Here is a 25,697-nt window from a genome sequence, read left to right as displayed (position 1 = left end):
TTTCTTGGGAACAGGATGGCTTGCCCAATTTGGAGGGAGTCAGGAGCACAGCCTGAGGAGAGAGTGTGAGAAGCTGGCCTGATATATGATGTCCACTTATGTAAGTGGGCACCTTGCACTAGTCCAGACAAACCTTATGGTGATTTTAGTGGTCTTAGACAACCTTAGAAAGCTCTCTAAGTTGTAGCTGGGAGCAAGGGAGCGACCCTTGACCTTGTTAGGTAGGTTGCTCCCCCTCCGCACAGCACCGCCTGTGCGTCCTGTCTCTGCCCCAGCTGCCGCTGCTGAGGAAAGTTGAGGCCCACCTCCACCCGCAGGCTACCACCTGCGCCTCATCCCTGGTGGCCAGTGGTGGCCTTAGGTCTGTTCTACTGTTCATTGTGCTGCTCGTATCGTTTTCTCTTTTGCTGTCTGTGACTGCTGTTGTCTGCCTTCCACCTGTGCCTGTATTTTCTCCTGTACCCTTCTTATGGTCCCATTGTTACCCCCGTGATTCTGTGCCCGTATTTCCTTCTGTGCCCCCCGTGATTCAGTGCCTGTTTTTCCTTCTGTGCCCCCCATGATTCTGTGCCCGTTTTTTCCTTCTGTGACCCCCGTGATCTGTGCCCGGTTTTCCTTCTGTACCCCCGTGATCTGTGCCCATTTTCCCTTCTGTGACCCCCGTGATCTGTGCCCGTTCTTCTTTCTGTGCCCCCGTGATCTGTGCCCGGTTTTCCTTCTGTGCCCCGTGATCTGTGCTCGTTTTTCCTTCTGTGACCCCCGTGATCTGTGCCCGGTTTTCCTTCTGTGCCCGAGTGATCTGTGCCTGTTTTTTCTTCTGTGACCCCCGTGATCTGTGCCTGGTTTTCCTTCTGTGCCCCCGTGATCTGTGCCCGTTTTGTACTCTGTGACCCCCGTGATCTGTGCCTATTTTTTCCTTCTCTGCCCCCGTGATCTGTGCCCGTTTTTCCTTCTGTGACTCCCGTGATCTGTGCCCGGTTTTCCTTCTGTGCCCCGGTGATTCTATGCCCTTACCTTCCGTGCCGTTCACCGCTCCCGTTACCGCCGCTGCGTCCCCTACGGCCCCGCCCCCCTGACTGCCCATTCGCTGCCCCTACCTCCCGCCTCCCGCCTCCCAGCTGCTCCTCCCTCCCACCTCCCCATATATGGCGGTCGCGCCAAAGGTAAGCCCGTCTGTGCCCGTTTGCGCCTGGACTGCACCCAGCGCCAGGATGCCTGGCCCCCACGAATGCCACGACGCCCATCTCTGCTACGACTCCAGCACCCTCCACGCACTCAACGCCAGACGATCACGCACCTGCTACCTGGCCGCCCGAAGCGCACCCAAGGACACTTCTCCTGCCAGAACTGCAGCTTCACTAGCATCCAGCCCGCCAACCCACCTACCAAAGAACCCAACCACCTCAGATGCATCCTTCTCAACACCCGCTCCACACGCAAACACGCCGTGGAACTCTGGGACCTACTGGACTCCAACACCCCAGACGTCGCCTTCCTGATGGAGACCTGGCTGAACCCCTCCTCGGCAACCGAAATCGCCATAGCCATCCCGGAAGGCTATAAGATCACCCGCAGGGACCGCACCAATGAAGTAGGAGGAGGAATCGCCATCGTCCACAGGAACACTCTCAAAGTCTCAACTAACACCGACGACACCCTCAGCACTGCCAAACACCTTCCACTTCCAGATCCACACGAATCCCAACACCACCCTCAGAGAAACCCTCATCTACAGACCCCCTGGACCACGAGCACAGTTCAGCGACTCCATCACCGACCTCGTCAGCACACACGCCCTCGCCTCCATGGACTACATCCTCCTCGGGGACCTGAACTTCCACCTCGAGAACAACAACACACCAACTCCTCCACCCTGATCGACAACCTCGCCAACCTCGGACTCAAACAACTCATCGCTACACCCACCCACTCTGCCTGCCACACGCTTGACCCCATCTTGTCCGCAAGCTCCCATGTCTCCTTCAACCACACCACGGAGCTCCACTGGACCGATCACCGCTGCATCCACTTCACCTTCCGGAAACGCACCACGCACCACCGCACCCAACAGATGCCGCCCCGCTGCAGGAGCAAAGTCACCGAAGACCAGCTTTCCACCACCCTCCCCCGGAGCCCACCCGCAGATCCAACCGACTCCGACACCGCCGCTCGCAACCTCAAACAGTGGATCAACGACTGCACCAACACCCTCGCCCCGCTCAAGAAGCCCTCCAACACCCACACTAGCAAGAGAGCCAGCTGGTTCACCAAAGACCTCCAGGCCTCCAAGCGAACCTGCCAAAAACTAAAAAAAAACTGGCTCCTTGAACGAACACTGGAAAGCTACACAGCCCACAAAAACGCACCACCACCTCATCAGATCCGCCAAAAGGACCTCCTTCAAAGACCGCCTAGACAACAACGCACACAACAGCAAAGAGCTCTTCAACATTGTGAAGGAACTCTCCAACCCCAGCTCCAACACCAACGACATCCCTCCTTCACAAGACCTGTGCGACTCGCTGGCCACCTTCTTCCATGGCAAGATCGCAGACATCCACAACAGCTTCAACGCCGTCACCACCCCGGCAACCACTTAGACCCCCGCTCCCACGACCACCACCCGCACCAACCGCCTGATCGTCTGGACCAACATCAACGACGACAACACCATCAAGATCATGAACACCGTCCACTCCGGATCCCCGAAAGACCCCTGCCCACACCGCATCTTCAACAAAGCCAGCAGCACCATAGCACCCCATCTCCGGAAAACCATCAACATCTCCTTCGAGACAGCTACCTTCCCGGAGAGTAGCTGGAAGCACGCAGAGATCAACGCCTTGCTCAAGAAACCCAAGGCGAACCCCAAGGACCTCAAGAACTTCCGACCCATCTCCCTGCTCCTTTCCCAGTGAAAATCATCGAAAAGGCCGTCAATAAACAACTGACCAGCTTCCTCGAGGAGAACAGCATCCTGGACCTGTCCCAGTCCGGGTTCCGCAGCAACCACAGCACCGAAACTGCCAGCATCGCCGCCACCGATGATATCAGGACCCTGCTAGACAATGGAGAAACCGCGGCCCTCATCCTCCTTAACCTGTCAGCCGCCTTCGACACGGTCTGCCACCGCACACTACGAACATGCCTCTACGACGCCAGAATCCAAGAGAAGGCCCTGGACTTGACCTCCTCCCTCCTCTCCGGAAGAACACAGAGTGTCCGCCTCCGAGATCATCTGCAGCGTACCCCAAGGCTCATCCCTCAGCCCAACGTTGTTCAACGTCTACATGGCACCGCTCGCCCACATCGCAAAACGGCACGACCTCACCATCATCTCCTACATTGACGACACCCAGCTGATCCTCTCCCTCACCAAGGACCCCCACACCGCCAAACCAACCTCCACGAAGGAATGAAGGCCGTTGCCGACTGGATGAGGAACAGCCGACTGAAGCTGAACTCGGACAAGATGGAGGTCCTCATCCTCAAATCCACCCCCACGGCCTGGGACGACTCCTGGTGGCCGACTGCACTAGGAACACCCCCAACACCCACCGCCCACGCACCCAACCTAGGGGTCATCCTCGACTCTACCCTCTCCATGACGAAGCAGGTCAACACCGTCTCCTCCTCCTGCTTCAACACCCTTCGCATGCTCCGCAGGATCTTCAAGTGGATCCCCACAGAAACAAGAAGGACTGTCACCCAGGCCCTCGTCAGCAGTAGACTGGACTACGGAAACTGTAGGAGAGTAGGATCTGCTTCACATGGGTACCCCCCCCCCCTTTTTGCTGGTGTTTCACTGTTTTTCGACCTTAGTCTGGCTGTGGCCCTGCTAACCAGGACCCCAGCCTAGCTGCTTCCTCTCTAAAATGGTTTTCATGTACATTACGTACATTCCTAATTGGATTCTGGAGTGCCTTATGAGCCCCTAGTATATGGTATACTATGTACCTAGGGCATAGGTACCTCAGAGGCCTATCAGGGGCTGAAGCATGTATTATACCACCCCTGGGAAGCACTCCAAAATGACACCACAGGTCTGCTACTGCAACCTGGGTAAGGGTGTGCTTGCACCCCTTACTGTGGTATAGGCTACCTATATCACTACCTTATACAGACACATTTAAACCTATAAGCCACTCCTATGGCAGGCCTTGACAATCCTGAAGGCAGAGTGCTTGGTTTTATATGAGAGGGTGCCCAAGCATGAGCTGAGCCCCTCTGCAGCATTCGGAAATCCTTCCTTATGCCTGTTCTGTGATACAGCCATACCATATATTCTTAAGTGCATTATAACCTCGCGGTAAATGCTAACTTTGAAATGGCTGCATCAAAACATATCGTGTTTGGTGTCAAACGCTTTGGAATACTACCCCCCGCCAGTTCTGGCGGCGGGGGTAGCATTCCACCCTTCTAGAGGGAGAGACATGTTCACACTGGCTTAACCCGGTTAAATCCCTTCAAAGCCCTGGCATCACAAAATGGATGCCACTGCCACAGACACGGGTCTGACCTCCTCCTGCTGACCGAATCTCCGGCAGGAGAGGCCTGGACAATAGGTTTCCTGTCACAGGGAGGTGTAACCACCCCCCCAGACAGGCAGATGTGTATTGGGGCAGGGTGGGTGCATTCACAGAATGCTTTTGAGACACTGCCTGGGGCACACAAGGTGTCCCTGTGCAAAGCCCAGTTCAAACCGGTTGCAGGGGCACTCAGCCCCTGCTCTGGCGCGAAACTGGACAAAGGGGAAGGGGTGAAACCACCCCCACCCCAGGCCCACCCCTAGGTGGGGCCATAGAGTTAGTCCATCCCCTAAACTTAGTATAAGTATAGGAACCCGTCGCTAGGACTTTAGATTACCCTGGACGAACCTCTGCAACATATATCCTGGACCTTCGACTTTCTATCACGACTAGAAGACAGAAGAAATCTCCCTTGGGGTCAAGGAGTGACTTCCCTGCTTGGCAGGCACCAAAGAAGCAACTGACCTGTCTGCAATTCTGAAGCTCCCATTTCCAGACTTCCCGAGGCTACCCTGAGTCCACAGCAAAGCTGAGGCCCGTGGCTATCGTGGGTGATGTTGAACCGTGACCCCTGGACACCGTGATCTTTGCTGATCCATCATCTTCCTGGTCTTCCTCGAAGTTGTGCTTTGGACTATAGCCCCAGCCTTGAGCACCTCCTGCACCGAAGATCTCTGGCCTCCACTCCACGAGTGACCCGTGGGCCAGTTTCAAGTGCGACCGCTCGAGGCTCCTTCACGATCGCTAGCCCGTTGGCTAGTAGGTCCCCACGAAGTCAACTTCTCTTCTGATTGTGCTTTCCTGGTTGCTCCAGATGAGCCCCGACTTACCCTGGCTGGGTGAGTCCCCCAGACCTTGCTGATCTGCACCGACGTCCTTTTTCTATTTCCACGTGACTTGCCGTAGCCAAGGCTTGTTGGGTCCAATCTGGTCGCCGACACCGCAGCACTCGACAGACTTCGTGGGACAGCTCAAATCCAGCTCCTGGTCGCAGTCGACACCTCCTGGACCTCGTGGCTGAAGAGACAAGGCACCCATCAGCTCACCTGAAGCACCCGACATCTGTGGGCATTGGTCCATCGTGCCCCTGGTCACTGGTAAGTGACCCAGACTCTGTCCCCTCTGCTTTCAGGTTCCTTCCATCCTAGATCCGGGCTTGGATCTCTCCGGACACTTCTCCTCTTTACGGCAGCAGCACTTCCTGAGCAGCTTCCATTGAAACCAGTGACGCGACCCGACACCATTTGACACCTATGCACCCGGCTTCCCTGGGTGAGAAAACTCGAGTACTCCAGTGCTCCCGTGGGTGTTGGCCCTAGACACCTCAAACTCCAAAAGGGTTCGCTCGTAGTCATCCTCTAAGTGTCCTTAAACTCTTAATTTCCAACCGTGACTTGCCCCATAGAAGTTAATGGCGATTTGCGGCTGTGTTCTCACACTGCACGCGTCCCCCGTGGGTCCCCTGTGTCACTACCTTGGGTGGTTCCTTGTGGTCCAAGCACTTCTACAGGCTCTAGGCCTTGTGTCTAGTTCAGTCATGGTTCTTATACCACTTTATTGGTATACGGCTTGGTACGCCCATAGGGCCCAAACGTGTATTTGTTCTTTTACTGTTGAATACTGACTTGTAACTTAAGTATTTTGAACTCCAGCCTCATAAAGAGACTAGAGGGGTGTGTTTAATCTCAAATACATATATTTTAAATATATACCTGATGTGGTTGTCCTTTCATTTGATCATTCAAGAGATTATAGACTGGTAAAACAAGCTGCTTTACATTCCTTCAAGACTTAGCCTGAAGGGTGCTCTCCATAGCTACCACTAGGATAGCTTTCAATAAAGGTTGTCTTTAACCTATCACCATAAGGGATTGTTTGGACTGATACAAGGTGCCCACTATAACTAGTGGACAGCATATATTAGGCCAACTTCTCACAGAAACGCACTCTACGCAGGAGCCCCGGCCAAACTCCAGAAACGGCTTCAACGCATCCAGAACGCCTCTGCACGCCTCCGCACGCCTGATCCTCGACATCCCTCGCCACAGCCACATCACACCCCACCTGAGAGACCTTCACTGGCTCCCTGTTAACAAGAGGATCACCTTCAAACTCCTCACCCACGCACACAAGGCACTCCACAACACCGGACCAACGTACCTCAACAGCCGACCCAGTCTCTACACCCCCACCCGCCAGCTCCGCTCCGCAGACCGCGCCCTCGCCACCGTCCCCAGCATCCGAAGAGTGACAGGCGGCGGCAGGTCATTCTCCCACCTCGCCGCCAAGACATGGAACACCCTCCCCATCCGCCTACGGCAGACCGAAGACCTTCTGACCTTCAGAAGACTTCTCAAGACCTGGCTCTTGGAAGAGTAGCAGCTTCCCCCCGCTAGCGCCTTGAGACCCTCGCGGGTATGTAGTGCGCTTTACAAATGCCATGATTGATTGATTGATTGAGCTGTGGAGAGAAGCCTTCAGGTTTAGTCCAGAAGGTGTGTAAAGCAGCTTGTTTCACCAGATTGCAATGTTAGAATATAGATAAAGTGAAAAGAACCACACCAAGTATTTATAAAAATATGTATTTATTATATAATACTCTCTAGTATGTTCCAATATCTCCAACATGGAGGTAAACACAATGCACACATTACTTTAGCAAAGAAACACAGTAAATTGCACAAACTACACAGTGGCCCCAGGGGGACACCAAAACATATACTATGAAAGTGGTATAGGAACCACGACTTGGATCAAGACAAGGTCAAAAGGACGTAGAATCGCTGGGTCCCCAAGAAATCACCCAAGGTGAGTAGTTAGGGACCCCACGGAGAGCGTGTGCAGTCTGAAAACACAACCACGTGCTCCGTACAACTCAATGTGCAAGTCACAGTTGGGTTTTTAAAGATTAAGGATCCTTCCCAGTGGACCCTGAACAAACCCAGTGGAAGACGGAGGGTTGGAGAGCCACCGACCCGTGGATACCCTGGTACTCATGTTACCTACACCAGGGAAGCCGGGTGCATATGTGTGAAGTGGTGTCAGAAACTGCTGTCGAACCCAAAGGAGGACTTCAGGAAAGTACCGCTGCTGAAGAAGGAGAAAGTATTCGGTGGAATACAAGGAGGTATCTGCAAGTAGAGTGGACAGTGTCTGTGTCACTCAGGGGTGGCCAGGAGAATTGAAGACGAATGACCTCCGAGGTCGGATATTGCAATATGGATGATGATGGCCTTGACTCTGCAGCTGTGAGGACCGGGCGACGCGGAGGAAGACCAGGAGCCGTGCACGAGCTGTCCAAAGAAGGATGTCAAGTGCTGAGGGTGTCGGTGTCCGGCGGGAGCACCAACAAGCCTTGGCAAAGGCAAGCCATGCAGGAATCAAAGAAGGAGCAAAGTCGGGACCAGCAGGTCCAGGGGACCCACCAAAGGCAGGGGTGTCAGGGCAGGCCCGAGCAATCAGGGGAGCCCAAAACAAACAAGTGTGACCCTCAAGTGGACCCACAGGCCGGAGGCACTGGAGTTATGAGAGGACCTCAAGCTCTCACCAAAAGATGCAGGCCGCGATGCACATGATACGGTGTGGCTGAAGATTCTGATCACTGGAGGTGCTCGAGGTTGGGGCTACGTGGAGCCCGAAGATCTTCTTGAAAAGAAGCCAACAAGTCTTTTCAACTGCAAGTTGGACACGCTGCACAGTGGTTCAGTTATTGCAATCCCCATGAGGGATGCTGGCTTCAAACTTGGTGAGAGGGCAGGGCAGGCCTAAGGAGCTGTGGAAAACCACCACCTGTGTTGCAGAACCTTACGGAGTCCGAAGGGGCTCAGGTTCAGCAGACCGGTCGACTTAGTTGCGGTGCCTGCGAATGCAGGAGAGTGACTCCTTCACTCCAAAGGAGATTCCTTCAGGTGTCTTTGATGCTTCACAGGCCTTGGGAGGTTCCTGTATTATGTACAGGCACAGACGATGAAGCTGACTGGAAGGGAGACGAAGTCGAGCCCAAATGAAGTCAAGTGAAGTCCAGAGTGCACAGACGGTAGAAGAGTAGTGGTGTCTGATCTGAATCTTATCCCACGACGAATCTAGCGACTTACACCCAGGTAACCCATAAGTACCCTAGGAAAAGGGTTGGGAATATTCAGGGGACCGTCCCAGGGGGGAGGTTACATCCATGTCCTTTGTCCAGTTTCGCACCAGAGCAGGAGCCAACGGCTCCCAGGACTGGTTTGAACTGGACTATGCATGGGGACACCAAGTGTGCCCCTCATGCAGACTTTCTGGCGCTAGCAAGTGTCCCACCCGGTCCCAATACACTAAATCCTGTCTGGGAGGTGGTCACACCTCCCTGTGACAGGATGCCCATTGTTCTGCCTTCCCCTGCTCGAGTTTGGCTCCGCAGCAGGAGGGCAGAAATGTGTCTCTGATCAACAGCAACCATTTTGTGCTGTGTGGGTCTAGAAGGTTGGCACCGGGAACACTGAGAGCCTAACGGAATCATACCACCAAACGGTGTGGGAGTATGATTTGCAATTTTTGATACCAAACATGATAGGATTCTTTGTAGTCGTTTTTGAGATGGTCATCGCATAATTATCCGGTGCCCCTCCATATATTATATGGTGCTTCACTGACAATCTGGGAGAATGGATTCAGTAGGCTGCAGGGGTACCCTCTCACTTGGAACCACGCACCCTGCCTTCAGGATTGCAAAGCCCTGCTATAGGGGTTACTTATAGGATTTAAGTGCAGTGACCCTTAGATATAGGAAACCTATATCTTAAGTAAGTGGTGCAAGCACTGGCTTACACAGGCTGCAATGGCCGGCCTGCAGATCCATTTTGCATTGTCTCCAATGGGTGGCATAATGTAGGCTTCAGCCCAGGGGAGACCTCTGGGGTACCTATGCCCTGGGTACCATAGAACCGTACACTAGGGACTGATAAGGGTACCCCAGTATCCAATCTGGAGTGTACCTAAGTACTGAACACAACAAGTTATGGAGAGAGCAGATTGACTGGGGTCCTGATTAGCAGGATCCCTGTCAGACTAGTCAAATACAGCTTAGCACCAGGCAGAAGGGGGGGGGGGGTAACCATAGAAGCAGATCCTACTTTCCGACAGAGAGGAATTAATGATTTTGGTCCAGAGCGGGGAGATGATATGGCTGAGATTCTGTACTAGGGGTCAGGGCATTGGGTCGGAAGTGTGGGTGGAAAGCTTCAAGTTTGCTATTGTTTTGAAGATCGTTATTTTCAGTCATACGTCTGAAGTCTGTCTACTTACCAGTGATTTTGGGCTGATGGCTATCCTGATTAAATTCAGATTTTATTGGGACGTGGTGGTTACAGGTTGGGCCCAGGGAGGGTTTTTTTGGAGACTATGGCATCAAGAGTAGAGCCTTTCTCGTTGGTAGGGGCATAGTTGTTTGAAGTCATTGGTATCAAGATAGTTGGTTAAGCTAAGGACTGTGCTATCAGCATTCTCGTACCAGTGTAGGTTAAAGTCACCAAGGAAAATGTGAATGAAGTAAGTTAGGGAGTGATGTGTGATGAAGTCAGTTAATTCTTCAGCGAAGATCACCAGGGGGGTGGTAGATAGTATGGAGTTTGATGGGAGTGGTGGTTTTAGGTATTCGATGGTCCAGACATTCATGGGTTGTAGTGCGATGAGGTGAATTTCTTCTTTGTTGATGATCGCTAGCCCACTCCGAGCGGGTCTAGCAGTGGGGTGGAGTGTCCCACTCCGAGCGGGTCTGGCAGTGGGGTGGAGTGTCCCACTCCGAGCGGGTCTAGCAGTGGGGTGGAGTGTCCCACTCCGAGCGGGTCTAGCAGTGGGGTGGAGTGTCCCACTCCGAGCGGGTCTAGCAGTGGGGTGGAGTGTCCCACTCCGAGCGGGTCTAGCAGTGGGGTGGAGTGGCCCACTCCGAGCGGGTCTAGCAGTGGGGTGGAGTGTCCCACTCCGAGCGGGTCTAGCAGTGGGGTGGAGTGTCCCACTCCGAGCAGGTCTGGCAGTGGGGTGGAGTGGCCCACTCCGAGCGGGTCTAGCAGTGGGGTGGAGTGTCCCACTCCGAGCAGGTCTGGCAGTGGGGTGGAGTGTCCCACTCTGAGCAGGTCTTGCAGTGGGGTGGAGTGTCCCACTCCGAGCGGGTCTAGCAGTGGGGTGGAGTGTCCCACTCCGAGCGGGTCTAGCAGTGGGGTGGAGTGTCCCACTCCGAGCAGGTCTGGCAGTGGGGTGGAGTGTCCCACTCCGAGCAGGTCTTGCAGTGGGGTGGAGTGTCCCACTCCGAGCGGGTCTAGCAGTGGGGTGGAGTGTCCCACTCCGAGCGGGTCTAGCAGTGGGGTGGAGTGGCCCACTCCGAGCGGGTCTAGCAGTGGGGTGGAGTGTCCCACTCCGAGCGGGTCTAGCAGTGGGGTGGAGTGTCCCACTCCGAGCAGGTCTAGCAGTGGGGTGGAGTGTCCCACTCCGAGCGGGTCTAGCAGTGGGGTGGAGTGGCCCACTCCGAGCGGGTCTGGCAGTGGGGTGGAGTGTCCCACTCCGAGCGGGTCTAGCAGTGGGGTGGAGTGTCCCACTCCGAGCGGGTCTGGCAGTGGGGTGGAGTGTCCCACTCCGAGCGGGTCTAGCAGTGGGGTGGAGTGTCCCACTCCGAGCGGGTCTAGCAGTGGGGTGGAGTGTCCCACTCCGAGCGGGTCTAGCAGTGGGGTGGAGTGTCCCACTCCGAGCAGGTCTAGCAGTGGGGTGGAGTGTCCCACTCCGAGCGGGTCTAGCAGTGGGGTGGAGTGGCCCACTCCGAGCGGGTCTAGCAGTGGGGTGGAGTGTCCCACTCCGAGCGGGTCTAGCAGTGGGGTGGAGTGTCCCACTCCGAGCGGGTCTAGCAGTGGGGTGGAGTGTCCCACTCCGAGCAGGTCTAGCAGTGGGGTGGAGTGTCCCACTCCGAGCGGGTCTAGCAGTGGGGTGGAGTGGCCCACTCCGAGCGGGTCTAGCAGTGGGGTGGAGTGTCCCACTCCGAGCAGGTCTGGCAGTGGGGTGGAGTGTCCCACTCCGAGCAGGTCTTGCAGTGGGGTGGAGTGTCCCACTCCGAGCAGGTCTGGCAGTGGGGTGGAGTGTCCCACTCCGAGCAGGTCTAGCAGTGGGGTGGAGTGTCCCACTCCGAGCAGGTCTAGCAGTGGGGTGGAGTGTCCCACTCCGAGCAGGTCTAGCAGTGGGGTGGAGTGTCCCACTCCGAGCAGGTCTGGCAGTGGGGTGGAGTGTCCCACTCCGAGCAGGTCTAGCAGTGGGGTGGAGTGTCCCACTCCGAGCAGGTCTAGCAGTGGGGTGGAGTGGCCCACTCCGAGCAGGTCTAGCAGTGGGGTGGAGTGTCCCACTCCGAGCAGGTCTAGCAGTGGGGTGGAGTGGCCCCCTCCGAGCGGGTCTAGCAGTGGGGTGGAGTGTCCCACTCCGAGCGGGTCTAGCAGTGGGGTGGAGTGTCCCACTCCGAGCGGGTCTAGCAGTGGGGTGGAGTGTCCCACTCCGAGCAGGTCTAGCAGTGGGGTGGAGTGTCCCACTCCGAGCGGGTCTAGCAGTGGGGTGGAGTGGCCCACTCCGAGCGGGTCTAGCAGTGGGGTGGAGTGTCCCACTCCGAGCAGGTCTGGCAGTGGGGTGGAGTGTCCCACTCCGAGCAGGTCTTGCAGTGGGGTGGAGTGTCCCACTCCGAGCAGGTCTGGCAGTGGGGTGGAGTGTCCCACTCCGAGCAGGTCTAGCAGTGGGGTGGAGTGTCCCACTCCGAGCAGGTCTAGCAGTGGGGTGGAGTGTCCCACTCCGAGCAGGTCTAGCAGTGGGGTGGAGTGTCCCACTCCGAGCAGGTCTGGCAGTGGGGTGGAGTGTCCCACTCCGAGCAGGTCTAGCAGTGGGGTGGAGTGGCCCACTCCGAGCAGGTCTAGCAGTGGGGTGGAGTGGCCCACTCCGAGCAGGTCTAGCAGTGGGGTGGAGTGTCCCACTCCGAGCAGGTCTAGCAGTGGGGTGGAGTGGCCCCCTCCGAGCAGGTCTAGCAGTGGGGTGGAGTGTCCCACTCCGAGCAGGTCTAGCAGTGGGGTGGAGTGTCCCACTCCGAGCAGGTCTAGCAGTGGGGTGGAGTGTCCCACTCCGAGCAGGTCTGGCAGTGGGGTGGAGTGTCCCACTCCGAGCAGGTCTGGCAGTGGGGTGGAGTGTCCCACTCCGAGCAGGTCTGGCAGTGGGGTGGAGTGTCCCACTCCGAGCAGGTCTAGCAGTGGGGTGGAGTGTCCCACTCCGAGCAGGTCTGGCAGTGGGATGGAGTGTCCCACTCCGAGCAGGTCTGGCAGTGGGGTGGAGTGTCCCACTCCAAGCGGGTCTAGCAGTGGGGTGGAGTGTTCCACCCTGAGCAGGTCTAGCAGTGGGGTGGAGTGTTCCACCCTGAGCGGGTCTAGCAGTGGGGTGGAGTGGCCCCCTCCGAGCAGGTCTAGCAGTGGGGTGGAGTGTCCCACTCCGAGCAGGTTTGGCAGTGGGGTGGAGTGTCCCACTCCGAGCAGGTTTGGCAGTGGGATGGAGTGTTCCACCCTGAGCGGGTCTAGCAATGGGGTGGAGTGTTCGTTGAGCCAGCTTTCAGTCAGAAATTAAAAGTCAATGTCGTCCTCCAGTCTCATTTTGGCTAGTTCGTGGCGTCTCGCTGCTGATCGGCAGTTAATGAGCGCGCCGGATAGAGAGCTGGGACTAGTGTTCATGGGGTGTAGAGTCTGGTTAGTGGTGTACTGGGCGGGTGGTCTGGGTGATGCGCGGAATCAGGGGAACCAGTTTGTGCCCAAGATTACAGGGATTCTAGAGCGAGGCTTGAGGTCTGTAGGACTTGCTGAGTGATTCTGCTTTCAAGGGGGATAGGGGCTCGAGGGCTCAGGAGCCTGTGGGATTGTCGGCTAAGGCGTAAAGTGGACATGATGGTGTATTGGTTGTCGTAGGAGATCTGTTTTGGGGAGAGCGGTTCCCTGTTCTCAGGGCGGTGTCCAGGATTGGGACATAATCATGTTTGCAAGACTAGGTTTTAAATGAAAGAGGTCCATGGTTTGGGAGTCAAGTTTGTGTTCTTTTAAACTCGAGCGCCGGTTGAGAGCATCAAGGAGGCTGCACAAGCGAAGGGTCTCAAGGTGGGCAGGCGATCAGCAGGGGAGGAGGAAGGGGTGGTTTAGTTGGAAGGGGAGGGGTGAATATGGGGCGTCGTGTCCAGGTTGGACAGGCGATCCACAAAGGAGGAGCAGGGGGCAGAGTCACCGAGTTGGGAGGAAGGGGGGTTAGTTTGGGTTCAGAGAGTTGAGTAAGGAGAGTCGAGATTGAGAGGGGAAGAGTAGTGCAAGGACTGGAAGCCGGGCTGGCGCGCTCATTTCTAGTAAGCATGTCGAGGAGCAGCATGGTCGTGTGATCAAGTGTAAGGGTGTGTGGGATGTTGGATGGATTGACACTCCGTGGACTATGGTGTGGCGTGAGGGGCAGCAGCGGTGGCTTGAGTGGTAGAGGAGTCCTGGGGGGAGGTGAGTTGGGGACTGACTGTCAAGGAAGGTGGGAAGAGGGGACGGTTGATGGTAGAAACAACTTGTATTAGTGAGGCAAGAAGCGACGGGAAGTGTCGATCAAAGATGGTGAGGTGTTGGCTGGATGCTTGGATTCGTATGATCCCTGTTCTGGAGTTAGCAATGGAGATCTCCCCTCTAAAGCTTTGGAAGGGGCGGTTGGGAGTTTAATTCCAGGACCAATTGTTGATGATTTTGTGATATGCAGGTGAAGTAGGAAGGCGTCTCTCCACGTTGCAGGGTGTGTAGAGTAGAAGATGAGGTCAGTTTTCAGGTGACCGTTGTTGGCCTTGTAGTAGGTATCTGCTATTAGTCTTTCAGGGACTTGTTTGAGAAGGTTGTGTTTTAATTTTTTTCTGGAATTGATAGAGAAATGTATTGGATATGGTATGCTCCAAGAGCTTCCCACCTGACCTTGTCACAGACTGGACTGTAACTAACCAAATTGTCTATACCCCCCAGAACCTGTCATAGATTGGACTCTGACTTCCCTCGTTGTGTATACTTCTAGCTCAGTCACAGACTGGACTCTGACTCCCCCATGGTTTCTATTCCCACCCCAGCAATGTCACAGACTGGACTCTGACTCCCCCGTGTTTGCTATTCCCCCCCCCCTGCAATGCCACAGACTGGACTCTGACTCCCCCGTGTTTTCTATTCCCACCCCAGCAATGTCACAGACTGGACTCTGACTCCCCCATGTTTTCTATACCCACCCCAGCAATGTCACAGACTGGACTCTGACTCCCCCATGTTTTCTATACCCACCCCAGCAATGTCACAGACTGGACTCTGACTCCCCCGTGGTTTCTATTCCCACCCCAGCAATGTCACAGACTGGACTCTGACTCCCCCATGGTTTCTATTCCCACCCCAGCAATGCCACAGACTGGACTCTGACTCCCCCGTGGTTTCTATACCCACCCCAGCAATGTCACAGACTGGACTCTGACTCCCCCGTGTTTTCTATTCCCCCCCCCCCTGCAATGCCACAGACTGGACTCTGACTCCCCCGTGTTTTCTATTCCCACCCCAGCAATGCCACAGACTGGACTCTGACTCCCCCGTGGTTTCTATTCCCACCCCAGCAATGCCACAGACTGGACTCTGACTCCCCCGTGTTTTCTATACCCACCCCAGCAATGTCACAGACTGGACTCTGACTCCCCCGTGGTTTCTATTCCCACCCCAGAAATGTCACAGACTGGACTCTGACTCCCCCATGTTTTCTATTCCCCCCCCCCAGCAATGCCACAGACTGGACTCTGACTCCCCCGTGTTTTCTATTCCCCCCCCCCTGCAATGCCACAGACTGGACTCTGACTCCCCCGTGTTTTCTATTCCCACCCCAGAAATGTCACAGACTGGACTCTGACTCCCCCATGTTTTCTATTCCCCCCCCCCAGCAATGCCACAGACTGGACTCTGACTCCCCCGTGTTTTCTATTCCCCCCCCCCTGCAATGCCACAGACTGGACTCTGACTCCCCCGTGTTTTCTATTCCCACCCCAGCAATGCCACAGACTGGACTCTGACTCCCCCATGTTTTCTATTCCCCCCCCCCAGCAATGCCACAGACTGGACTCTGACTCCCCCGTGTTTTCTATTCCCCCCCCCCTGCAATGCCACAGACTGGACTCTGACTCCCCCGTGTTTTCTATTCCCACCCCAGCAATGCCACAGACTGGACTCTGACTCCCCCGTGTTTTCTATTCCCCCCCCCCCTGCAATGCCACAGACTGGACTCTGACTCCCCCGTGTTTTCTATTCCCACCCCAGCAATGCCACAGACTGGACTCTGACTCCCCCGTGTTTTCTATTCCCCCCCCCCTGCAATGCCACAGACTGGACTCTGACTCCCCCGTGTTTTCTATTCCCACCCCAGCAATGCCACAGACTGGACTCTGACTCCCCCGTGTTTTCTATTCCCCCCCCCCTGCAATGCCACAGACTGGACTCTGACTCCCCCGTGTTTTCTATTCCCACCCCAGCAATGCCACAGACTGGACTCTGACTCCCCCGTGTTTTCTATTCCCCCCCCCCTGCAATGCCACAGACTGGACTCTGACTCCCCCGTGTTTTCTATTCCCACCCCAGCAATGCCACAGACTGGACTCTGACTCCCCCGTGTTTTCTATTCCCCCCCCCCTGCAATGCCACAGACTGGACTCTGACTCCCCCGTGTTTTCTATTCCCACCCCAGCAATGTCACAGACTGGACTCTGACTCCCCCATGTTTTCTATACCCACCCCAGCAATGTCACAGACTGGACTCTGACTCCCCCGTGTTTTCTATACCCACCCCAGCAATGTCACAGACTGGACTCTGACTCCCCCGTGGTTTCTATTCCCACCCCAGCAATGTCACAGACTGGACTCTGACTCCCCCATGGTTTCTATTCCCCCCCCCCTGCAATGCCACAGACTGGACTCTGACTCCCCCGTGTTTTCTATTCCCACCCCAGCAATGCCACAGACTGGACTCTGACTCCCCCGTGTTTTCTATTCCCCCCCCCCTGCAATGCCACAGACTGGACTCTGACTCCCCCGTGTTTTCTATTCCCACCCCAGGAATATCACAGACTGGACTCTGACTCCCCCATGGTTTCTATTCCCACCCCAGCAATGCCACAGACTGGACTCTGACTCCCCCATGTTTTCTATTCCCACCCCAGGAATATCACAGACTGGACTCTGACTCCCCCGTGTTTTCTATTCCCACCCCAGCAATGCCACAGACTGGACTCTGACTCCCCCGTGTTTTCTATTCCCCCCCCCCTGCAATGCCACAGACTGGACTCTGACTCCCCCGTGTTTTCTATTCCCACCCCAGCAATGCCACAGACTGGACTCTGACTCCCCCGTGTTTTCTATTCCCCCCCCCCTGCAATGCCACAGACTGGACTCTGACTCCCCCGTGTTTTCTATTCCCACCCCAGCAATGTCACAGACTGGACTCTGACTCCCCCATGTTTTCTATACCCACCCCAGCAATGTCACAGACTGGACTCTGACTCCCCCGTGTTTTCTATACCCACCCCAGCAATGTCACAGACTGGACTCTGACTCCCCCGTGGTTTCTATTCCCACCCCAGCAATGTCACAGACTGGACTCTGACTCCCCCATGGTTTCTATTCCCCCCCCCCTGCAATGCCACAGACTGGACTCTGACTCCCCCGTGTTTTCTATTCCCACCCCAGCAATGCCACAGACTGGACTCTGACTCCCCCGTGTTTTCTATTCCCCCCCCCCTGCAATGCCACAGACTGGACTCTGACTCCCCCGTGTTTTCTATTCCCACCCCAGGAATATCACAGACTGGACTCTGACTCCCCCATGGTTTCTATTCCCACCCCAGCAATGCCACAGACTGGACTCTGACTCCCCCATGTTTTCTATTCCCACCCCAGGAATATCACAGACTGGACTCTGACTCCCCCATGGTTTCTATTCCCCCCCCCCTGCAATGCCACAGACTGGACTCTGACTCCCCCGTGTTTTCTATTCCCACCCCAGGAATATCACAGACTGGACTCTGACTCCCCCATGGTTTCTATTCCCACCCCAGCAATGCCACAGACTGGACTCTGACTCCCCCATGTTTTCTATTCCCACCCCAGCAATGCCACAGACTGGACTCTGACTCCCCCATGTTTTCTATTCCCACCCCAGCAATGCCACAGACTGGACTCTGACTCCCCCGTGTTTTCTATTCCCCCCCCCCAGCAATGCCACAGACTGGACTCTGACTCCCCCATGTTTTCTATTCCCACCCCAGGAATATCACAGACTGGACTCTGACTCCCCCATGTTTTCTATACCCACCCCAGCAATGCCACAGACTGGACTCTGACTCCCCCGTGTTTTCTATACCCACCCCAGCAATGCCACAGACTGGACTCTGACTCCCCCATGTTTTCTATACCCACCCCAGCAATGCCACAGACTGGACTCTGACTCCCCCATGTTTTCTATTCCCACCCCAGGAATATCACAGACTGGACTCTGACTCCCCCATGGTTTCTATTCCCACCCCAGCAATGCCACAGACTGGACTCTGACTCCCCCGTGTTTTCTATTCCCACCCCAGCAATGTCACAGACTGGACTCTGACTCCCCCATGTTTTCTATACCCACCCCAGCAATGCCACAGACTGGACTCTGACTCCCCCATGTTTTCTATTCCCCCCCCCCAGCAATGCCACAGACTGGACTCTGACTCCCCCGTGTTTTCTATTCCCCCCCCCCTGCAATGCCACAGACTGGACTCTGACTCCCCCGTGTTTTCTATTCCCACCCCAGCAATGCCACAGACTGGACTCTGACTCCCCCATGTTTTCTATTCCCCCCCCCCAGCAATGCCACAGACTGGACTCTGACTCCCCCGTGTTTTCTATTCCCCCCCCCCTGCAATGCCACAGACTGGACTCTGACTCCCCCGTGTTTTCTATTCCCACCCCAGCAATGCCACAGACTGGACTCTGACTCCCCCGTGTTTTCTATTCCCCCCCCCCTGCAATGCCACAGACTGGACTCTGACTCCCCCGTGTTTTCTATTCCCACCCCAGGAATATCACAGACTGGACTCTGACTCCCCCATGGTTTCTATTCCCACCCCAGCAATGCCACAGACGGGACGCTGACTCCCCCTGTTGTCTATTCCCCCCAGCGCCATCACAGACTGAACTCCATCTTCCCCCGTTGTCTATACTCCCCCCTCCGTCACATGATGGACTCTCCCTCCACCTGTTGTCTGTAGACCCCCCTCAGCCTCGTCACATACTAGATTCCAACTCTCCCCATCGTCTATACCCCCCTGCCCCGTCACAGATTGGACTCTTAACTCCCACTATTGTCCACACCCCTCGCCTGGTTCAGTCACAGATTGCACTCTAACTCCACCTTTGTCTAGGCCCCCGGACCCATCACAGACTGGAGTCTCTCCAACTCCCCCTGTTGTTCATCCCTTCCTGACCCTGTCACAGGCTGGACCATAACTCCCCCTGTTTTCTATTCCCCCCAGCCCCATCACAGACTGAACTCCATCTTCCCCCATTGTCTATACCTCGGACCTATCACAGACTGGACTGTTGTTCACCCCTTCCTGACCCTGTCACAGACTGGACCCGAAATCACCCTTTGTGTATGCCCCTCGACTCTGTCACAGACCTGACTTTAAACCCCCTTTGTCTATACCGCCCCGCGGCCTCATCACAGACTGGACATTATCCCCGTCATCCTATTCACATTCTGGATTCTGACTCCCCTGTGTCCATCCCCCCTTCTCATGGGCCTGTCACAGACCGGACTGTCCCTTCCCTGGCTGCGTGTACCCCGGGCCTGTCACAGACCGGACTGTCACTTCCCTGGCTGCGTGTACCCCCGGTCCTGTCACAGACCGGAGTGTCCCTTCCCTGGCTGCGTGTACCCCGGTCCTGTCATAGACCGGACTGTCCCTTCCCTGGCTGCGTGTACCCCGGTCCTGTCCTAGACTGGACTCTACCTTCCGCCGGTGTCTATCCCCCCTTCTCCTGGGCCTGTCACAGACCGGAGTGTCCCTTCCCTGGCTGCGTGTACCCCGGTCCTGTCACAGACCGGACTGTCCCTTCCCTGGCTGCGTGTACCCCCGGGCCTGTCCTAGACTGGACTCTACCTTCCGCCGGTGTCCATCCCCCCTTCTCCTGGGCCTGTCACAGACCGGAATGTCCCTTCCCTGGCTGCGTGTACCCCGGTCCTGTCACAGACCGGACTGTCCCTTCCCTGGCTGCGTGTACCCCGGTCCTGTCACAGACCGGACTGTCCCTTCCCTGGCTGCGTGTACCCCGGTCCTGTCACAGACCGGACTGTCACTTCCCTGGCTGCGTGTACCCCGGTCCTGTCCTAGACTGGACTCCATCTTCCGCCGGTGTCCACCCCCCCCCCCCCCCCCCCGGCTCATCACACTCTGGTGTCTTCCCCATTCCCAGACCCCCGGTGGCCTTGCTTCTGTGGGATGAGTGGTCATCTGAAGGCGCTCTCTAGGGTGGGGCCTAGAGGAGCTCGGACCCGTCCTGGACGGGTTTGGCCAGGATGGGGCACCCCTCAGTTACCTGGCAGGCGTCCTTGCCTCCCTCGAAGTAGCCGGCACACACCATGGTGCTGGTCAGAAGGTAGGACTTCTCGCAGTCCGCGTGGCTCAGGATGGGCACGTCCACACACTGCAGGCGGTCCGGGTTCATCACTGCGCACAAAGACACACAGCAAGGCGTTACACATCGGGCGTTACACATCAGGCGTTACACATCGGGTGTCACACATCGGGCGTCACACATCGGGCGTCACCTGCTCGCACTGGTACTTTGATGTCCAGGCTGGTGCAAAAATAAGGAACTTCCCCCAAAGCCGGAATTTTTAACCCTTATCTGTAAATTCTTTGACCAGCAAATATAAACAGAAAGCCATTTTAAATGTGTCCTCGAGCTGTGTTAAGGACCCCTCCTGACTAATAACTAAAGTGAACAGAGGCCAAAAAGTCATGTCACAAATGAATACATAACCATGTTCTGTTTGGTTTAATGTCGGGGCCTTTGCAGACTCTTAAACAACAACAAATAGAAAAAGAGGCGACCCTAGTTACACAACGCTCAGCAGCGGACCACACGGGGATCTAGAAACATGTCTGTAAACATATATACAACATACATACAACATACATACAACAACAGAAATCCAGGCCTAACTACTGCAAGGGAGTCATTCAGAGGCGAACAATGTCCTGTCTCCCGAGTCCCCTCTGCTGCCAGCCCCCTTAGAGTTTGGGGCGGTGTCTACATGGTTTTGGGGCCGTCTTTCATCTCTGGGGCCCCACCCTGACCTTCTTTTACACTTGCCCCCCCCCCCCCCCCCCCCCGCCTGTCTGTCCTCTCTGGGGCCCGCTGTGGTCTGTCTGTCCTCTCTGGGCCCCATGCAGGGCCGTCTTTCCTCTATGGGTCCCATGCTGGCCGGTCTGTCCTCACTGGGGCCCCATGCTGGACCCCACATTCCCCTCTGGAGCCCCAAGCCGGGCTGTGCGTCCTCTGTTGGTAACATTCTGGGCAATCTTTCCTCTCTGGGGCCCCAACCTGGGCCGTCTTCTCTGGGTCCCCACCCCGTGCTGCCTGTCCTCTCTGGGACCCCACCCTGGGCTGTCTGTCCTCTCTGGGGCCCCACCCAGTATCGTGTTTCCTCTCTGGGACCCCACCCTGGGATATCTGTCCTCTCTGGGGCCCCACTGTGGTCTGTTTCCTCGCTGGGGCCCCTCCCTGGGCTGTTTCCTCTCTGGGGCCCCTCCCTGGGCAGTCTGTCCTCTCTGCCCCCCCCCCTCCCCCGGGCTGGTTCCTCTCTGGAGCTCCACCCTGGGGCTTCTCTTCAGAGAGCAGGAAGTGAGGTCCTATCTCTGCGCCCTGATGCTGGCACGAGGCACGTGTCCCCCAGGGTGGCGGCCATCTTTAAATCTGAAGTGCCTCGAGGAGCCTCATGGGGCCGTCCTAACAAATCTATGCCAACAAGGACCTACATCCAGCGTCAGCGCCATCTATGCCACCAATGCCATGTGCCAACCCCCTGGGAAATCTATGCCACACTGGACCGACACCAAGCATCAGCGCCATCTATGCCACTAACGCCATGTGCCGACCCCCTGGGTAATCTATGCCAACAAGGACTTACACCAAGCGTCAGCGCCATCTATGCCGCCAATGCCGTATGCCAACCCCCTGGGAAATCTATGCCACCAAGGATCCACACCACCTGTCAGCGGCATCTATGCCACCAAGGATCCACACCACCCGTCAGTGGCATCTATGCCACTAATGCCATGTGCCGACCCCCTGGGAGATCTATGCCACACTGGACCGACACCAAGCGTCAGCACCATCTATGCCACAAATGCCATGTGCCGACCCCCTGGGAAATCAATGCCACACCGGACCGACACCAAGCGTCAGCACTATCTATGCCACCAATGCCATGTGCCGACCCCCTGGGCAATCTATGCCACACTGGACCGACACCAAGCGTCAGCACCATCTATGCCACCAATGCCATGTGCTGACCCCCTGGGTAATCTATGCCACCAATGCTGTGTGCCAGCCCCCTGGACTCTCTATGCCACCAAGGACCGACACCAATCATCAGCGCCATCTAAGCCACCAATGCTGTATGCCGACCCCTGGGAAATCTATGCCACCAAGGATGCACACCAAGCATCAATGCCCTCTATGCCACCAACCAGCTGCACATGGGTTTTCCTGTGGCTTGCCATCAAAGTATCTGGGTGCCACTGTTCCTACGATACCATTGCTGCTGGGCATCCTTATCTCAGACTGGGCACTTTCCCCCAATGCAATAGTGTGCCAATGTACCCGGAGCTGGAGGACGGGCACACAGCACCCTTGCCAGAGCATCAACTGGTGAACAGAAAGGATCCGTGAAGACTCTCCCTGCCTCTGACCAGCATCCAGGCCCCCAGAATGCTGGCCAATGAACATGGAGGGTGATAAGAAGACATGCCAGCTTGTGAACCAGTGCCAAGCTGCCATGTTGCCCTGAACCTCCAACTGAGGCAGTGAAGGGGTCAATCCTCAGACTAAGCTGGTGGGGCAAGGGCACCAAGGAGCAGGCTGCATGCACAAAGAAGGCAGATGCCACTGACCGGTGTCGCTGCGGGTGTTGCCCCATCCAGAGACCACGCACATGTCGCCCACCGCCGGGCACCCGGCGGGCAGGGGCACAGGCTGCACCGTCTCATCCAGGGGCACCGGGTGGAAGAGCTTGATCAGCATGATGTCGTGGTCCAGGGTCTGGTAGTCATAGCTGGGGTGCCACACGATGCGGTCGATCTTCATCATCTTCTCTCTGCCTTCGAAGATGTTCAGGTTGTGGTCTCCAAGGATGATCATCATGGCATAGGGGCTGTAGGAGAAAGAGAAGAGGGACCATCATGGTACAGGGGCTGTAGGAGAAAGAGAAGACGGACCATCATGGTACAGGGGCTGTAGGAGAAAGAGAAGAGGGACCATCATGGCACAGGGGCTGTAGGATAAGGAGAAGAGGGACCATCAAGGCACAGGGGCTGTAGGAGAAAGAGAAGAGGGACCATCAAGGCACAGGGGCTGTAGGAGAAAGAGAAGAGGGACCATCAAGTGTTGTAAAAAGTATCACCGGCACATTGATGAATTTGAATGGATTTTATTCTGATCCATACATCAGTGCCCACGGGACCAGCAGGACAGTGCGTGTACCAGCTACGGCGAAAAGAGCCTGTGTCGCGGTGCCGCGCTGACGTCATTTATATATGACTCCGAACATTCGAAGCGGTGACCGTGTGATAAGCACCAACACAAACAAAGGACTTCGCTAGAAGTCCAACATATCCCCAAGTTCATTACATCCTCAACATCTCCCTTTCCCAACAACAACAAAACATTAGTACATCTCATAGTCCTCGTATCTCTTGGGTGGTTTGATTTCCCTTTTTGACCTCTCTTGGCACATAGTTCCTGGACCTTCTGCTCGTTCTTTGGACTCACTGTACACACCCTTGCCCATGCCTCCTTGGTTTGTGACCTTTTCTAGTTCTGTGCTCGTTCTAGTTTGCACATTGCCGTGAGCAGAGTCCTTGCCGGGTTTGTCTTCCCCTGTCACGCCACTGGTTCTAGGTTCCTCGTACCTTCCATTCCACCCTTTCTCTGATTCACTCATGCTGTGCCTAGCAGAGGCGCACTCTTCCCAAACCAAAACGCTGTCCTCAGCATCTTGGTGGTGTCTTCCTTCCATGATGATTTTTTCTTGTCCTTTTTTTAGTTTTACTACATCATCCTTGCTTCGCCATCCTGCACGTTCTAAACAAACAGCTCCTTTGGATGCCTGTTGCACAAGAATTGGATCACTGAAGACTGACTCTCCTTTTACCACCTTATAGGGATTTTTACAATCACCCAGTCACCTTTTACAATTTCTTTTTCCTTAGCTTTTTTCGTTACATGAGTATATGCCTTAGACTTTTCTTGCTTAGAGACTATTTTCTGTCTGACATTTGTCACTGTGTCGTTTATTTCCTCCACTCTCTCTGTTCCTTCAAACCACTTGTCGTACTTTGGCGTGATCTTACACGTACACTCTCTTCCTCTCATCAGAAAGAACGGTGTATATCGGGTGGTTTCATTTGGAGTAATGTTGTACGTATCTATTTTTGCACGAATGTAATTCTTCACATTCAGTTTTGAAGCAATCGCCAGTTGGTTGCCTTCCTTAATGAAGCTATTCATCCTCTCCACTTGTCCATTACTTTTTGGGCTGTAGAGTGGTGTTTTCTCTTGTACGATTCCTAAACGGTTAAGGAAATCTACCATTTGTTGCGATACCAACTGAGCGCCATTATCTGACACGATGATTTTGGGCTGTCCTTCCATGGAAAATATTTTCTTCAGGAACTCTATGACACACTCCGTGGTTATGCAACGTGTAAATTTGTAGTGCACCCATTTCGAGTAATAGTCTGAAAGTACTATTATATAACGGCAGTCGTCTTGCAGTAAGTTGAAAGGACCTGCAAAGTTGATAGCTATTTTTGCCCATGGACCTCTGGGAATGTCAACCATCTGTAGTTCCCCTTTGCGCACTTTCCAGTGTTTGTCTGCCTTTAAGCATTGTTCACATTTCTCTTCGTACCCATTCACGTCGCTTGACATACTTGGCCACCAATAATACTGTCTTAATATGTTTCTTGTCGCAGTGCTACCCGGGTGCCCCTTGTGTGCTATTTTGATCAATCTTTGTCTTAACCTTGTGGGCGGCACAAACAGGTCGCATCTCTTCAAGAACCCATTTTCGATTGAAAGTTCAGCACTTACTTGCTGGTAGCTTCTCAGTTCATTTGCTAGGTTTCTTACAGGAGGCCATGTCGACATCAAATGCTCCATAACCTTCCTCATTAGGTTGTCTTCTTTTACACTTTCTAACCACTCGTCTCCTGTAATCGTTCCATCACACATCGCTGTCGCATCAACCAGCGCTACCACACACCCCTTATCCTCAAGTGAACTTTCATCCTTCATGTTCATTGGCAACCTCGACAAGCAGTCAGCCCTGGAGTTCTTTCCACCTTTTATGTGTCTGATGCTGAAGTTGTCCTGCATCCGGGACAATAATCTTATTAGTCTTGCACTTGCATTGCCATTCCCTCGTCCTGTACCATCTAACATGTAAGTTAACGGTTTGTGATCCGTCACGATCTCAAAAGCTTTGCCCCATAAATAAGTTTTCAATTTCTGTACAGCCCACACACAGGCGAGTGTCTCACGTTCTATTGTGCTGTAATTCTTTTCTGCCTCGTTCAAAGTTCTTGATATAAAGGCGACCGTATTCTCAGTGTTGCCTTCCATCTGACAGAATACAGCCCCTATTCCTATAGCACTTGCATCAACTGTGATGATATTCCTCAAATTGGGATTGTATGGTTTCAAGGCCGGCGCGTTGGCTATGTCATGTTTTATTTTTTCAAAAGCACTCCTTTGCTCACTTGACCACTGATATCTCACATTTTTTCTCAACAACTGCCTCAACGGTTCTGCCATACTTGCATATCCTTCTATGAAC

The 25,697-nt window shown here is 55.0% G+C and overlaps 1 protein-coding gene across 1 annotated transcript in view; it reads right to left on the bottom strand.

The window, feature by feature from the left end:
* The window catches only part of LOC146808666 (anionic trypsin-2-like), a 70,821-nt gene that overhangs the window by 12,359 nt on the left and 32,765 nt on the right, over positions 1 to 25,697 (bottom strand). Inside the window, exons 3-4 of the mRNA XM_085615461.1 lie at positions 22,753 to 23,012; positions 20,171 to 20,301 (exon numbers count right to left, since the gene is read on the bottom strand). Coding sequence (XP_085471587.1) covers positions 20,171 to 20,301; positions 22,753 to 23,012 — 391 coding nt within the window. The remainder of the gene's footprint in view (positions 1 to 20,170; positions 20,302 to 22,752; positions 23,013 to 25,697) is intronic.

Source organism: Triturus cristatus, chromosome 7 (assembly GCF_964204655.1).
Source record: "Triturus cristatus chromosome 7, aTriCri1.1, whole genome shotgun sequence".
Lineage (NCBI taxonomy): Eukaryota > Metazoa > Chordata > Amphibia > Caudata > Salamandridae > Triturus > Triturus cristatus.
This window is presented reverse-complemented; position numbering and strand designations above follow the sequence as displayed.